The 16,492-nt window shown below is 31.5% G+C and overlaps 1 protein-coding gene across 1 annotated transcript; it reads right to left on the bottom strand.

The window, feature by feature from the left end:
- Positions 1–8,031: 8,031 nt before the first annotated feature.
- LOC123224759 (myb-like protein X) lies at positions 8,032–14,612 on the bottom strand. Its single transcript, XM_044648461.1, has 3 exons — positions 13,969–14,612; positions 13,128–13,872; positions 8,032–9,324 (listed from the first exon to the last, which is right to left on the bottom strand). Exons 1-3 carry the CDS (start codon positions 14,298–14,300, stop codon positions 8,263–8,265), a joined length of 2,139 nt encoding a protein of 712 aa, XP_044504396.1. The 5' UTR covers positions 14,301–14,612; the 3' UTR covers positions 8,032–8,262.
- Positions 14,613–16,492: the final 1,880 nt, after the last annotated feature.

The raw sequence follows: 16,492 nt of genomic DNA, 5'->3' as shown, positions 1-16,492 counted from the left end.
TGAGAAAGTAAGTTTGGCAGATGTAAAACTAAGCCTACAGAAGAATGAGCAAAAGCTTAGTAAGATACCCATTTTTGGTTATGACTATGGAGGGAGTACAACCAATTTGATCAGTAGAGGCATGATGGGAAGCCATATGAATGCTTTGTACTCCAATGCTAATATAGGGCAAATTAATGGTTTAGAAAAGAATAGTTAAGCCTATGACAAATGAGGGTATGTCATACACTTAAGGAAAAGGTAAAGGAAGATATTCTAACAAAACAAAAGTTATTTGTCAACTATGTGGGAAGTCAGGCCATATGGGATTACAGTGTTATCATAGGTTCGATGTGACTTTCTTAGGTCAAATAGAAAGTTAATGTATAAATATAGTTGTAAACCTAATTAAAGCTTTAATAAAGATTTTGAGGAATTTCTAGTAAACTTGTGTCCTATGTTCAATATATTCATCCTATGTGTTCACTGTTCTCTATTTCGATTAGCTTTGCTTTCAATGTTTTGGAAAATTCTCATTGTCTTACATGGCATCAAAGCTAGCGACTCACGTGTCATGGCTCAAGATTTTGGTTTGTTCACTTCAGAGAATTTGATGACGCCTGAATAGAAGTTGATTGGTGGAGAGTCTAACAATAGCAAAATAGCTTCACTGAACTTTAATTCATTTCCTGTCTCAAGCTGCACACTATAAGTCCATAGCTAAATGAGAACAACTACCATTATTGGCGAGCACAAGCCTTATATACGGTAGGTGCTCATGGATTACGTGAGCATCTCACAGGTTTGGTTACATGTCCTATTCCATTTGTGCATGTTGCTTCTGATATTACTTTGAATGAGTCAAAACAATCAAATCCTGGATATTTTCTATGGAGACGATATGATGAATTATTGATGAGTTGGTTACTTGCCTTAATTTCAGAGGATATGTTTATCAATGTTATAAACTATCTAACTACAAGTGAGGTGTGGAGTACTTTAGAGCATTATTTTGTTACAGAGTCTAAAGTGAAGGTTGTTAGCCTAAAGAACACTTTTCAAAATTTTAAGAAGGGTATCAATCTGTGTAAGAATATATAAGAAAGATAAAATAAATGTATGATACTTTGTTGGCATATGAATAGAAGATAACTGAAAAAGAGTTAATCAATTTTGTCATAAATGGTATAAGTCCTGAATTTGAGCCCATAATTGCTATCATCATGACAAATTTAGCATCTTCTGGTGAGAAAGTAAGTTTGGCAGATGTAAAACTAAGCCTACAGAAGTATGAGCAAAAGCTTAGTAAGATACCCATTTTTGGTTATAACTATGGAGGGAGTACAACCAATTTGATCAGTAGAGGCATGATGAGAAACCATATGAATGCTTTGTACTCCAATGCTAATATAGGGCAAATTAATGGTTTAGAAAAGAATGGTCAAAAATTAGTTAAGCCTATGACAAATAAGGGTATGTCATACACTTAAGGAAGAGGTAGAGGAAGATGTTCTAACAAAGCAAAAGTTATTTGTCAACTATGTGGGAAGTCAGGCCATATGGGATTACAGTGTTATCATAGGTTCGATGTGACTTTCTTAGGTCAAATAGAAAGTCAAGAAGCTAATAACAATGGAATGTCTAGTTCTGTTTGTTTTATTGTCCCTACACAAGTCTCAGGAGTTTATCATCCTTATCAAGCAAGCCAACAGTCAATGTATCCTCAGTTTCATTCATTGCAAGCTGTTGTGTCAAATAATCAAAATAGGGAAAAAATACTACAAAGTCAATCATTGCCAAATTCTACTCAATCTATAGCTCAAGTGGTGCAGTCAACATGTGTGAAAGACAGTGTAGGCATAGTTGAAGGGACCTCAAAATCTTATTATGCATGCCCAAGTACTATTGAAGATTTGAGCTGGTACATGGACTCAGGGGCCTCAGATCATGTTATCTCCAAAGTTTACTAGCTAGCCATCAAAGAGGAATATGTAGGGGTTCAACAACTTCAAGTTGGTTATGGTGAGTGTCTCAAAATTACCCATACTAGTTTTGTGTCTTTGCCTACTACCTTCCTTAATAAATTTCTTCACCTAAAAAGCATCTTGTGTGTTCCCAAAATTACCAAAAACTTGTTGAGTATTTCTAATTTACTAAAGATAATGATAAAATGGTTGAGTTCTTAAATGATTGTTGCTTTGTGAAGGACAAGACCACCAGGATTATGTTGTTTCAATAAGCACTTAAAGATGGGTTATATCAACTCCAAATTCCTTATTTTGTCAATCTTTTAAACTACTGTTCTACAGAGTCTAATTCCCCAACATAAAGTCCATTTTTTCAACACACCAAAAATGTCAAGGTTGTTAGCATGAATGATAATAGTTACTTAGCTAATAAATGTGATGTTAATGTGTGGCACAAGAGACTTGGTCACCCATGTGAAAGAATTATGAGACATGTTTTCAAAAGTTTGAATTGGAATGGAAATTTTAATGATTTTTCTTTTTGTAAAGATTTTCATTTTGGAAAGCATCATCAAGGTCATTTTTCAAGTTCACAGTTAAGAGCTAGCAAACCTTTAGAGTTAGTCCATACTGATTTGTGGGGCCCTACACCTATTTTATCAAGAGAATGGTTTAGGTATTATGTACACTTTATCGATGACCATAGTAAGTACACCTAGATATTCCCTTTAAAGACTAAATTTGAAGTTTTGAGTGTTTTTAAATATTTTCGTAAAGTTATTGAGAGACATCTAGACACCAAATTGAAAACCCTTCAAATAGACTGGGGGGATAGTATAGGGCCTTATTACCTTATTTACAAGAGTATAGGATAAAACATATAGTGTCTTGCCTTTACACACATCAACATGGAAAGACTGAGAGAAAACATAGATACAGTGGAATTAGGTCTAGTTTTACTGTCTCAAGCCAGTATGCCCTTAAGTTTCTGGTGGGAAGCATTTCAAACCTTTGTTTTCTTGATCAACAAAATGCCTTTTATAGTTTTGTTGAATCATAATCCTTATTACTTGTTGTTTATGAAAAAACCTGACTATTTATGTTTGAAATCATTTGGATGTGTTTATTATCCTTTCATTCGACCTTATAGTCAGAAAAATTTCAGTTCCATACACAAAAATGTGTATTTTTGGGTTACCGCCTAAAACATTAAAGGGTATAAATGTCTTCGTAGTACAGGAAGACTGTATATCTCTGCTTCAGTAAAATTCAATGAAGAAGAGTTTCTTTTTAAGTCTGATCCAAACTTTAAAAGTCAGCTAGAAGTTATTCAACATTCTGAAATTTTTGTGTCACCTCTTGAGGTGTTTAATCTTTCACAGATGTGTTTTGAAAGTTTATGTCCTAAAGCTACTGATTTAGGTGATCCTAATACAGCAAATTCTAGTGAAATTATTGATGATCTAGTAACAATTTCTAATAAGAACTTTTCAACCACTCACTTATCTCATCTACCTTTTGAACCTTCTAAAACGCCTCATACCATTACAAGTTATAGAAATAGTCAATCACCTAACCATGATGACCTTATTAATAATTCATCTACTACCATTCAGACATATAAAGAGAGTCTATCAGAGAGGTCACCTTATGTTTCATCTTTAGAAACTAATCAATCTGACCACAGAAATATTGATCTCTCACATAATCCAAAGATGGTTATTGATACATCAATCAATAGGTATGTGTACCATATGTTAACAAGAGCGAAGACAAGACACTTACCACCACCAAGGAAGTTTTCTTATGTTTCTGAATCTGTCATTCAAGAGCCAACAACCACTGTAGAAGCTATGAGCAAACCAGAGTGGTTTAGAGCTATGCAAGTTGAGTATGAAATATTGATGAAAAATCGGACATAGGAGTTGGTTCCACCTAAACCTGATCAGCATTTAATTGGGCACAAATGGGTTGATAAAGTGAAGCTAAAGGCATATGGTACAATTCAAAAATTGAAAGCTAGACTAGTAGCTAAAGGTTTCTAGCAAACCCCAGGAATTGATTACTTTGACACTTCTAGTCTAGTTGTTAAAACTATGACTATTAGGATTATTTTAACATTAGCAGTCTCTTTTGGATGGCCAGTGCATCAAGTTGATATAAACAATGCATTTTTGAATGGAGAACTACAAGAAGAGGTTTACTTGAGTCTAAATAGTTAATTCTCTCTAAAAGATTTAGGAGAACTTAATTTCTTTTTAGGGATTGAAGCTCACAAAAACAATGAAGGCTTACATTTATGCCAAGCAAAATATGCAGATAAATTGTTAACTAAAATTGGAATGCAAGATTCTAGACCTTGCAGAAGTCCTATAACTATTAGAACCAAGTTATTTGTGGGGGATAATGAACTATATGAGGATTTAAAGTAGTATAGAAGTACAATGGGGGCTTTATAGTATCTTACACTTACTAGACCTGGCTTAGCCTTTATAGTTAATAGGTGAGTCAATTTTTAAAGCAGTCTATAGTCTTACAGTGGCAAGCCTGCAAAAGAGTCTTGAGGTATATTCAAGGCACCAAATTTATTGGTTTACTAATCAAACCAACTTTTGTATTTACAATTGAATCATATGCTGATGTAGATTAGGCTGGAATACCAAAAGATAAAAGATCTACCAGTGGATACACTATGTTATTTGGCTCAAATTTGGTGTAGTGGGCATCCAGGAAGCAAAGAGTTGTTGCCCTATTATCTATAGAAGTTGAGTATAGATCAATAAGTCTGGCAGCAACTGAAATTGCTTGGATTAAAAGTTTTTTGGCTAAGATCAAGTTTAATAATTTTTCAGTGCCCATTATCTAGTGTGATAACATAAGTGTAGGAGCTTTGGCCTCAAATACAATGTTCCATAGTCAAACCAAGCACATAGAAATAGATGTGCATTTTGTAAGGGAGCAGGTGGCTGCAAAAAATTTGAGAGTGCAATATGTTCCCACAGAACACCAGATAACTGATGTATTAACAAAGGCTTTACCTATTGCAAGGTTTGAGTTGCTTAGAACAAGGTTGAACATGATAGAACAGGAGAAATCTTATAAGGAATGTGAAAGAAGGGAAGAAGGTGGTCCACAAACACTAATGTGTATAACTAAAAGAGAAATTTTCAATTTGGAAAATAACAGGAAAAATAAATGATGGGATAATATGAATTGGCTTCAAAAGGACTTATTGATTTACTGGTCAAATATTAAATGTTGAATGAGTGTTATAGTTATCTGTGATGCTTAATTCTAGGGAGGAGTTACTGGTTATAACAGCAGTATTTTTGATTCAATATGGTATGTGAATTAAGGGAGAAATTCTCATTGTGACTTTGGTTTCAGCAAGGATGTTTAATCCTAGCAGTAACAATAGTAGTTTTTGTCTTTATTTAATTGAATCAGTGCAGTATTTTAATTTGTGCAGTATTTTAATTGAGAGAAGGGTTCCTAGCTTATTTTTTAGATTGCAGAAACTATTGAGATTATAGTCTTGATGCAATTGGAAATAGTTGGATAATTGTAGTGTTTGAATTAAGGGAGGAGTCTTCTTTTGATTCTCTTTTGGATATAATAAAGTTCAAATATGAATGAGTGCAGTTTTTTTAAAAACAAGTCTAATGCTACTTCCAGAAGCATTGCCTTGAGGGAAGATGTGAAGGAGTTGTATTGCTTTCAGTATTGATGCTAGATATGGCAACCTAATTGTATTGATGATGTGGCCCAATAGCAGCAATGTTAAGTCTAAAATAGGTAATGAAGCCTAAAGTTGAATGTTATCAACTAGAAAGTGCATTTTTGAATTGAAGTTACTAATATCAAAACGCATCATTTTCAAACAGAAGAAAATTGTGTCTATTACGTTTTCAGGTATAAAGATAATCAAAATCTCCTTTAGAACTTTTTCTTTATTATTTTTTTTCTTTTTCTTCTAAAATGTGGCATTGACTATTACTCTGCGATTGTTTGATTAGTTTTTTGTGTAAAGTGAGTTAGGTAGTTCAACTGTTAGATTGGTTTAAGGTAGTTTCAGATCAACAGTGATGATGTAATTGACGGTTATGGGTAGCTATTGGCTTAGTTAGTATATAAATACAGTTGTAAATCTAATTGAAGCTTTAATGAAGATTTTTAGGAATTTCCAATAAACTTGTGTCCTGTGTTCAATAGATTCATTCTGTGTGTTCGTTGTTCTCTGCTTTGATTAGCCTTGCTTTTAATGTTTTGGAAAATTCTTATTGTCTTACAATCGCTAGCGACCCTATAAAGTTAAAATAACAATTATAAAAGTAAAAATAATAAAGGGTAATATGATCTTTTAGTGGTGTAACACTGTGTCAAGACATTTTTTCGTCAGTGAAGTTAAATTTTGGATAAAAATTCTAGCATTTGAATTCAATGGAGAGGAATTACTTTCTCTAAACTAGGGGTGGAAAACTGTAATTTACTCTATAGAAAATTTGTGTAATTATTAATATTTTTAAGTAAAAATTCGGAAAATATTGGTTATTGTTAAAATACTACCTTGATCTTTTTTTTTTTTGGTCACATTAGACAACGTTTTATGCATAATTAATTACTTTTTTTTTAATTCTATTTAACTACCAAGATCAAATTATCATAACAAATTTTTTTAATGTCAATTTATTGCATATAATCTGTTATAAGAAAATGAAAATCTTCATTGATCGATTGAGCTTATCTTACTTAGTTAAGCATGGAAAGAGCAACCGAATAATAAATATTTATTTAAGAATTAATAATGATATATTATCATATAATTAGATAATATTTTATTTTTAATTTAAAAATATTTAATAATATAATATCACATTATTATTATTATCATCTAAATTAATACTCATTATAAATATATATAGTTTTATTAGAACTAACAATAATTAAAATAATAAAATTATGTGTATCTATTTTGAGTATATAAATAAATATATATTTTTAAATGATTGAATAATTTTGAATTAAGAATAAAATAATATATAATTATATGATGACATATTATACATATATTTATTTATATATAATAAATAAATATATATAATATTACTCTAATTAAAAATACGATATTAAATAGAGTTAATTACATTGTTACCATAGAGGTTCTCTCCCTTAAATAAGAAATTGATTACATTTAAGAATTTTAAAATTACAAGGTGATCAACTTTATTATCTAAATCCAAATTCAAATCACTTGATCAAAATTGTCCACCAATGAAAAACCAGAATGCCTGCGAGTTATTCAAAATGTTTTTTTAACCCTTGAATAGTTACTTTTAAGTAAAAAATATATAATTAAGAGATAGTAAAAAAATAAAAATAAAAAACTAGAGGAAAAATATTTTCATGCCAAACTTCCGGGGTAACATTGTCATAAACCAGTTTATTTCACGAGGGAATTTATTTTTATTAATTATGAAGCGTCTATTTTGCTATAAATTAAACATCCAATCCAACTAAAACTTTGGTGATATTAATCAACATAATTTAAATGAAAATCACTCATTTTGTATTATTAATGGGTTGGTAGTGTTTATATACAGATAAAGGAAATGATAAATTATGTATACATATTTTTGACACATAATTTGAGTACATAAATTATATGTTATTATATAATTGAATAATTTTAAATTGAAGATAAAATAACATTTAATTACATAATATGATAACATATTTATCTGTACATATGAATTATGGACAAAAAAAAAATATATATATATATATATATATACATAACATTGCTAAAAAAGAAAATGCCCATTTGAATCATCCAGTTACAAACATTATTTGATTATATAGACTTATGTGAAATGCTTTCTCAACTCCAATTTGATTCCAAAATTAAATAATGGATTTATTATATTAATGGAAATGAAATTTGGAGTTTGCCTTCACATCAAGAAGCAAGCAGCAAGACTAGGTAACAATTTCAGAAGGCACAGTAAATTACCGTTGACTCCATAATATTATCCAATGAACATCTTGGTCTTTTTGTTGATTTTTGATTAACAAAATACTTCAAAAATAAATAAAAAGCCTATAATTCATTTCTAACTCTACACCTGGCGGTGGTGTATATGCAATGGCTGCCACAAAAACATTCTACGAAACTCCAAAATACAAATTTCTTTCTCAAGCATTCTCCCCATTCCAATCCTTTCTCTTTTTTTCCTCCCAAGTAAAACACTAAACTGGAAAATAAATTTAAAAAAAAAAAACAAAATTCCTAATAATATACATTATACAATAATCACTTTCACCTCCTTGTTCTTTTCCTAGATCTGGTACTTCCACCGCCCACTCCAGCCTCACTCTCACCATTGTCTCTCCGTCTCTTTTCTGCCATCTCTGGCAGCCTCACCGCTACGAATTTTTTTGGCAGACTTTCCGACACCGATCTTTTCGATGGCCGGCCAACCCCTCTCTTCGTTCTTCTACTTTCTTCTCTCACCCCTCTTCCCATTGAACTCTTTATAACCCTATCTTTTCCTACATCTCTCTTCTTCCCCTTCCTCTTTTTTGCCTCCTCTTTTACTCTATTATCTTTGCTCTCCTTCTCCTCCTCCTCCCCCTCCTCCTCCTTGTCATTGTCATCGCCACTGTCGTTTTCCACCACTTCACTGGGTGAATTTTGCTTCATTCTTTTCAAGAAGCTTGCTGCCCCTTGCTTCTTTCTCAGGGCAATCTCTTTCTTCTCCATCTTAACCTCTAAGGAATCATGAGAGCTAAGCTCATTACCACCATATTGATGCTTAACCTCTCCTCCTCCCTTGCTGTTAGTTCTCAAATTTCTCTGCCCCGAAACCGATCTTTCATTACTCCTATTCTTCTTTATACCCTTCTCCTCAATACCAACAAAAGAACCATTGATCTTCTTCTCAGTCACCTTCGCTTTTTCCTCGATTTCCCTCTCCTTTTTATTGCCTTTTCTACAAGCAGCATTCTCCAAAGCTGCTTTTGCAGAGCTTCGCTTACCACACACCACCATGGTGGAAGCTCTGCTAGGTTTTGAAAGTGCGACAGGTAGTTCTTTTCGAGGTTTTTGCTGCTGTTGTTGTTCAGGCTCAGGTTTAACAGCAGGAGTTTGTGGTTTCCTTAACTTGGCAGTCATTTCCTTGGTGACAAGAGCCCGAAGTTGTTGTGCAGCAGCATGTTCTTGAGAGCTTTGTCTGACGAATATTAGGAAATTGTTGAACAAGAGTAAGAGATCCCTGAAGAATCTTTGAAAACAGTCAGAATAAAGTCCTCTGTCAAGCCTGGATTGAATTGTTTGAAGATCTATGTGTTGCCTTATCAACTTCTTGTACCTTTCAGATTCCTGCAATATATTTTACCCACATCTTATTCACATTCAAACAACTGATAATTGAATGAACACGCACTAACTTTACAATTAATAACTAATAATATCAAAAATAACAAGCTTTTGACAAAATTCGATATTGACACATAATCTACATTCTATCATGATGTAACTTATATTCTAACGTTAAATTCAAATAATTTAATCAATAACTAATAATAAAATAAAGCAATCAGCTACACAATCATACGTCCGGGACTTTTAAAACTCCATTGATCTTAAATAAGGAATCAAATTATGTTTGAAGTGTTAAAAGGGTAGCTTAGCCATTGACTCATGTTTAGTTGGAGCAGAAAAGGAGGCAATCGAAATGTCCCGCGTGAGGAAAGAAACCATGAACGAAACCTAAGAACCATTCAAAAGGAGTCACTCTGCCAGTCAGTCAGTAAGTAGTAATGTAGATATAACGCTTCCTCCCCGTTACAGTATCCGGACTCCGGATAGAATGAACAAACGAAAGTTTCTCTTTCATAAGTAGCAGTTAGATGTTATGTCATCAACTGCACACAATTGTTGTACATCTAATAGCGGACCCCACTTTTAAGCCCATGACCAACCGATTTTACCCCTTTTTCTTAGGTATTAGTTCAAATTAAAATAATAATTATTGATTAAACCTTTTTAAACAAATTTTTAGTGAATTCACCCTTTTAAGTAAATTTATTTTTTTATTCCAGTAATATTTCTCTATTAATTACCTTTTTATTCAGTATATTTTTCAAAATGATTTTTAGTTAGCAATCTTTTTTTCCAAACATACTCTTGTATCGTTATATTGATAATAAGTTTGATAACGTATAAATCAAATATTCGTAAAACTATTCAGAAACAGATTGATTTTTTGGTGTGATTGTTGATATGTACAAGTTGAAGCGAAAAAATAAGTATAAATGCAAAAAATGTGACTGTAAAAAATGTGAGGGCAAAAAGTGCGTGTGTGAAAAGTATAACTGTGAAAAGTACGAAAAATGCAAAAAATACAAGTACAAAAAATGCAAATGTGAAGAGTGTGTGAAAACATTTCTTGCACTCATATTTTACTATAAATATATTAAAATATATTTATATTTATATTTTTTAATAAAACATAAATATTTATATAAAAAATATATTCTTATATAAATATTATATTATATATAATATATTATAATATAAGATAATATTTATATTAAAATATAAGTGCAAGAAGTACATTCATACTTTTCGCATTACTTTTTGCTTTGATCAGAACATATCAACAATCAAACAAAAAATCGACTTATTTTCTAATAAGTTTATGAATGTTTTAATTTATAAATTATCAAATTTACAATCAATTTAATGATATTAAAGTATGCTACTAACAAAAACGCTACTTAAAAAAAACACAATTGAAGACAGATAATTCCCATAGATAGATATTATTAGAATAAATATTGAGTTTGCTTAAAAAGTAAATTCAATAAATGTTTGTCTAAAAAGATTTAAGTGCAAAATTTTATGTATATTTTAATTAATATCCCAATTTTTTTATAAATAGGATTTTCGCATAAAGAAATGATAAAGTATATAAAGTTTTTGTTAAGTTTCTAATTCAGATAACATTGCTAGTATGAATGATTTTTTTTATATTTAATTTAAAATTATATAATTATACAATTAAATATAGTCTCGTATAATTTTAACCTAGATCTACACCTCATACTCTCAATCCCGGAATTGAAAGTATATATTTGAAATTAATAAAGCAAAATAGATGGACAATTCATCGACAAATGTCAGTTCCTAACAATAGAATGTAAAATTTAGTCAAATTTTCTCCGACCCTAAATTTTCTTTTTAAAAATTTTAGTGCTTTCAAATAAAAATTTTGAATAAGTGAAATATGTATATAGAAATTTTAGTATACATATTAACTAACATTTTTCACTAAAATATTTTAACTTAATTTTTTTAAAAATTATTTTAAATAATGTTATATATATTTATAATGAATATTAATTTAAGTATCAACAATAATATAATAAAACTATATGTATATACTTTTAAGTATATAATTATATATATATAAATAATGTATTATTATATAATTGAATAATTTTAAATTAAAGATAAAATAACACTAATCATATAAAGACATATAATTTATATATAAAATTATATACTTAAAAAAGCATACATATAATATTATAAGTTATTTTAACTTAATTCAAAATTGATCATAATAATATGTTATAACTAATTAGATGCAGACACATAATAACGGATATTTAAATCAGTAGTTGTTATAAATGTTGTTACTTTTATTTTTTTCCAGATCTAATAATCACAATCAAAACCACACAAATGTTGAGTATACTCTACATGCATGGACGAAATGGTGATCCGACCTAAGAATTTTTTATCTTACATGCATGCACGAATCCGTGATACGACCCATGAATTTTTCAAGCCATTGGATTCCCCTAACTGGAACGTCAATCTAAGAGTCGGTACTTACCAAAGCAAACCATGCAAACAAGAGAAGGAATACGACGGCCTGTGGTTCCCACTGCTCCAAATCCTAAACAAAGTGTGCTTTTATCTGTTCTAATTTCTAAATATGGCAAACCCTGGCGGCCGAAGAGACCAAAAATACAAATATCACCCAAAGAGATGTAGAAAAGGCACAAGCTTCTTTGGCTTGAAAGTTACACATGCAAAAACACTTTTTTTCTTATTCATTTATTTTATATTTTATCTCATATTATTATATATTTGTAATTTCTAAATAAATGGCCAAAAGATTAAAGTAGGTGAAAATTGCATGCTAATTTTTATAAAATAAGATTTTTAATCGTAAATGTTTTAGAATAAGAAAATATTTTCATATATTATATCATCTTCTAAAACGGTGGCCTTTAATGTAACAAATTAAAAACAATTATTCTTATTTCTTTAATTTATTCAGGCCAAATGACTTCTTCTGATTCAAGATTTTATAAAAGGATAAATTACCACAATTTAAATTTCAAAAGACCAAGTTCTCACTTATCATCCAGTTATATAATGAATTCAATTTAATTTTCTCCTAAATGATTATTTTAACTTTTTTTTGAATTGCAAAAGTACATTAAAACTTAATATAAATGTAAAATTGTAATTTTATTCTTACCAATTAAAAAATTCATCACTTAAGACTAATTACACATATATTAAAATTTTCATAAACATTCCAATTTTTTTTTTTTGAATTTTCAAAAATCCCTTTGAAAGTATTTATTAATTCCTTTAATTTTTCAAAATTATATTTAATTTCAAACATACATTATTTTGAATAAAAAATAAAATAAATAAATCCATGTAAAATGATCTTATTGTCTTTTTGCGCTAATATGAGTGAGAATATGAAGTTTTAAAACTTAAAGAGACCTTTCAAAACTTAATGATAAGAATTTGTGAAATATCTTTTGGCCATTTATTTAAAAAATCAAAAGTTAATACTTCTTTTTTTTGTGTTAGTCAAAAGTTAATTCTTTACGCCTACTCCATATATCATTGTTTTCCAAATTCGTAGTTATTCGGGACCCACTTCCATATATTGAAATGCATCCCAGCCATAGCTTTTAAAACCGACCATTGCATTTGACAAAAAACTCCCCAATGATATTGGTCGTGTTCCGGTTATGCGTGTTCGTTAGTTGGAGTCTAGGCTGTAACATATGAATTTTCCTTGTTTTGAAAAAAAAAAAAAAAAAAGGGATTTAATTTAAATTGTTTTAATTCGAACTAGAATGTACCTGGCTCCGAAGCCGCCGCTCAAAGTGTAAGCCGAGCCATTGTGACCGTATGATATCAAGAAACCTAACTAATGGCTCAGATTTCACAGCCAACACCTTCTTCGTGGCGGGAGAAACCTCCACAGCATCGGGCTCCTCGACACTACTACTACGACGCCGTTTTTTATTCTTTGACAAACTAGCCGAGCTCTGTACATCACTTGTCTGCTGGGACTCCACCCCAACTTCTTTTCCCTCCCTGTTTGAATCGTCCCACAACTCGTTTGACTCACTGAGTCCACTCGTTTTACCATTTTTTTGAACAGTTTCCATTTTCTCCTCCGACACCCTTTTATCTTCATCCACCTCACCTTCTTCTTCATAGTCCTCGTAGACATTTCCGTTTGATTTACCGTTTGAGGACCAATCTCGATCCCGGTCTGGTTCACTTGCGGTTCGAAGCGGAACCGGATCGTTATCTCTGTCCGGTTCAGATTTTACTTTCGGTTCTTTCTTCTTCTCTCCTTCCGCGACGTCGTTTTTTTGTTGTTTCCTGCGCTTAGTTTCCCCTGCTTTTTGACTCATGGAATTGGATTCGTTGAAAGATCGGTTCTCGCGCTCGACGGATTCGTCGCCGTCCGCGGAGGAGAATTTACCAGCGGTGATCTCCAGCGAGGCTTTCCTTTCTCTCTCCAGATCTGCTTCCTCCGCCTTCAAGCTCTTCTCTCTCTCCTCCTCTAATCTTTTCACCTTCAATTCCAAAGACCTGCAAGAACCGATTATAAAATAACGACACATCCTTCCATAGATCTCAACGAAAACTGAAAATCTTTCACTCTCAGATCTAAGAAAAATGAATTACACAATCGACACGTTGTGTCGTTGAACCTCGTCGCGCAACTCCTGAACGCGAATTTGTCTGAGCTGGTCAACAAGCGGAACCAAACTAGTTGATTCGGCTTCGTTTGAAGCCATGAACCGTCGCTTAAGATCACGAAACTTGTCCTTACAGCTCTCTGGAGTGAGCGACGCCAGGCTCGAACTTCTGTTGGCTACTTCCGTGGCTACGGAGTCCCAACTCTTGATCCCGTGACGGTTCACGGCGCACGCTAACAATAACTCCTCCAACGTCCCCCACCGCTGCTGTTCTTGTTGCTGTTGCGAGGACGACGTCGTTTCGTGTTCTCTAGCCATGGAACGAAACTAATTCCACTACCACTAATGCCACGTCGACGACGGTGCTCATCTCATTTCATAGCGTCAGTTCAAACCCTCGTCTTCATCATCATATTAATCTAAATCGACTTTTGCTTCATCACCATATTGATTAATCGTTTTAGGGTTTTGGCCTTGCCGTTTTGATTGGGTTCTTCTATTCTTCTGTTGTTTTTAATTTTTAATTTTTGTTTGCATATATTTCTTTCGTTGTTGATGATTGTTTTATGTTTTTTTTTATTAAATGAAAAATGATATTTGGCGATTAATGTTTATATTTATAGATAGCGAGACTGTGTGTTGCGTTGTGAGTTGTGGCCTCTGTTTCGATTTTTCTTTCTCTTGGCTGCTCGGGTCTGGTCTGTTTTTCATTTCGTACCAGTTTATTGGGTTTCATGAAAGTGCTAAAATGCCCTTATGAGAGTACAGTTAACTTTAAGATCTTTGATAAAATTTTAGAGGGGGAAAAGAGTAAATTTCATTTGTTTCAATATATTTTTTACCAATTCCATTTGTTTATTTAAAAACTTTGACTACTGGTTTCATCTATTAGTAAACGTTAAAAAGATTTTGAAATCAGACTGTCATACCAACTATATCACAAATCACACATCTATATATAAATGTAAATTGTTCTATTTTTTAAATTAAAAAACTTTGGTTTATGGTGTCATTTTATTTTTATTTTTATTTTTAATGTGTACAAATTTTTAGTTTTAAATATAATATATAATGCAGCATTAAAGAAAATGATAAGCTTTTGTGTTAAAAGTAGTTTAGAGTAATATATTTTTAATAAATATATTTGTTTTTACTCGTTTTTATTGATTATTTGTCTACTCTCACTTGTAGAATATATGTAATTTTAAAAATAAAAGTGTTATTTAGATTTAGATTTTATCATTTTAAATCATTTTTGTTTATAAATTAGAGAAATAAAATGTCACAGCTGTGACATAACACATGCCACGTCGTCTAGTACATCAAGGGTTGGAGTTTTATATGGGACCCATTGTAATTTGATTTGATTATTTTAAATCTAACAAGGCCTTATGTGATCCGTTTATTCATTTTGCGACACTGATTTCGTCACAGACGTCTGAGATCGCATGTTGATCGTTGATATTCCTAATCGTATGTTTGAAAGATTAAATTATACATAAAACAAAGTTTTAATTTAAATAAAATAGACAGATAATATGATTAATATTAGGATCAATAAAAAGTACAAATCTCTATAATATATTATTAATATTTAAAGTGTAAAGAAACACATGTCAATTTTGTTGTTACTTGAATATTTGTAATACTCTGAGCACCATAAATTATTGAAGGGATATTATGTATATAAATAATATATATAATTTTATATATAAATAATAATATATTATTATATAATAAAATAATTTAAAATTAGAGATAAAATAATATTTAATTATAAAATGATATATCATTATTTATACATAAAATTATATATATTATTTGTATAAAGGGAAAATTACTATTTTCCACATATTTTTTAGGCCAATCTCAAACTTATATCCACGGGAGATCAAAAACTCTTTTTTCCACCCATGACCAAACTGCCGTCCAATTTTTCAGTTAGGGATAGGGGTAAAATCGTCATTTTACTGTTTATATTAAAAAGTTATAAAGTTTATTAGTTTTCACCCCCTTTAGGTTTTAAAAACTACCATTTCACTTTTACCTAAAGTTTTTAAACTTTAAAAACTAACATTTTCACCCCCAAACCTAGGGTTTTCATATTTTTCAAAACGCAGCCACCCCCATAACTTTCAAAACTAGTAGTTTCACCTCCATTCTTCAACTTCATCTTTCGACGTCTTCTCCGGCGTCGTCACCGGCCTTCTCCTTCTCTTGGTGCGACGGCGATGGTGCAATGAAAAGATCTTCATCTCCTCGTCGCACGGTGCTACGAAGAGACGGTGCGACGAAGAGACAGAGATCTCTTCATCGCACCACCGTGCGAAGAAGAGGTCTCTCTTTGTCGCTCCACCTAGACGACGAAGGATGACGCTTCATCGTCCTTTGTCGCGTTGTCCAGAAGCGACGATAAAGCGTCGTCCTTCGTTTGTTCTTTTAGATCTGGATGATGCTTCGTTGTCCAGATATGGATGATGAAGGATCATCCTTTGTCGTCCTTTGTAGTC

This window comes from Mangifera indica, chromosome 9 (assembly GCF_011075055.1).
Source record: "Mangifera indica cultivar Alphonso chromosome 9, CATAS_Mindica_2.1, whole genome shotgun sequence".
Taxonomy (NCBI): domain Eukaryota; kingdom Viridiplantae; phylum Streptophyta; class Magnoliopsida; order Sapindales; family Anacardiaceae; genus Mangifera; species Mangifera indica.
This window is presented reverse-complemented; position numbering and strand designations above follow the sequence as displayed.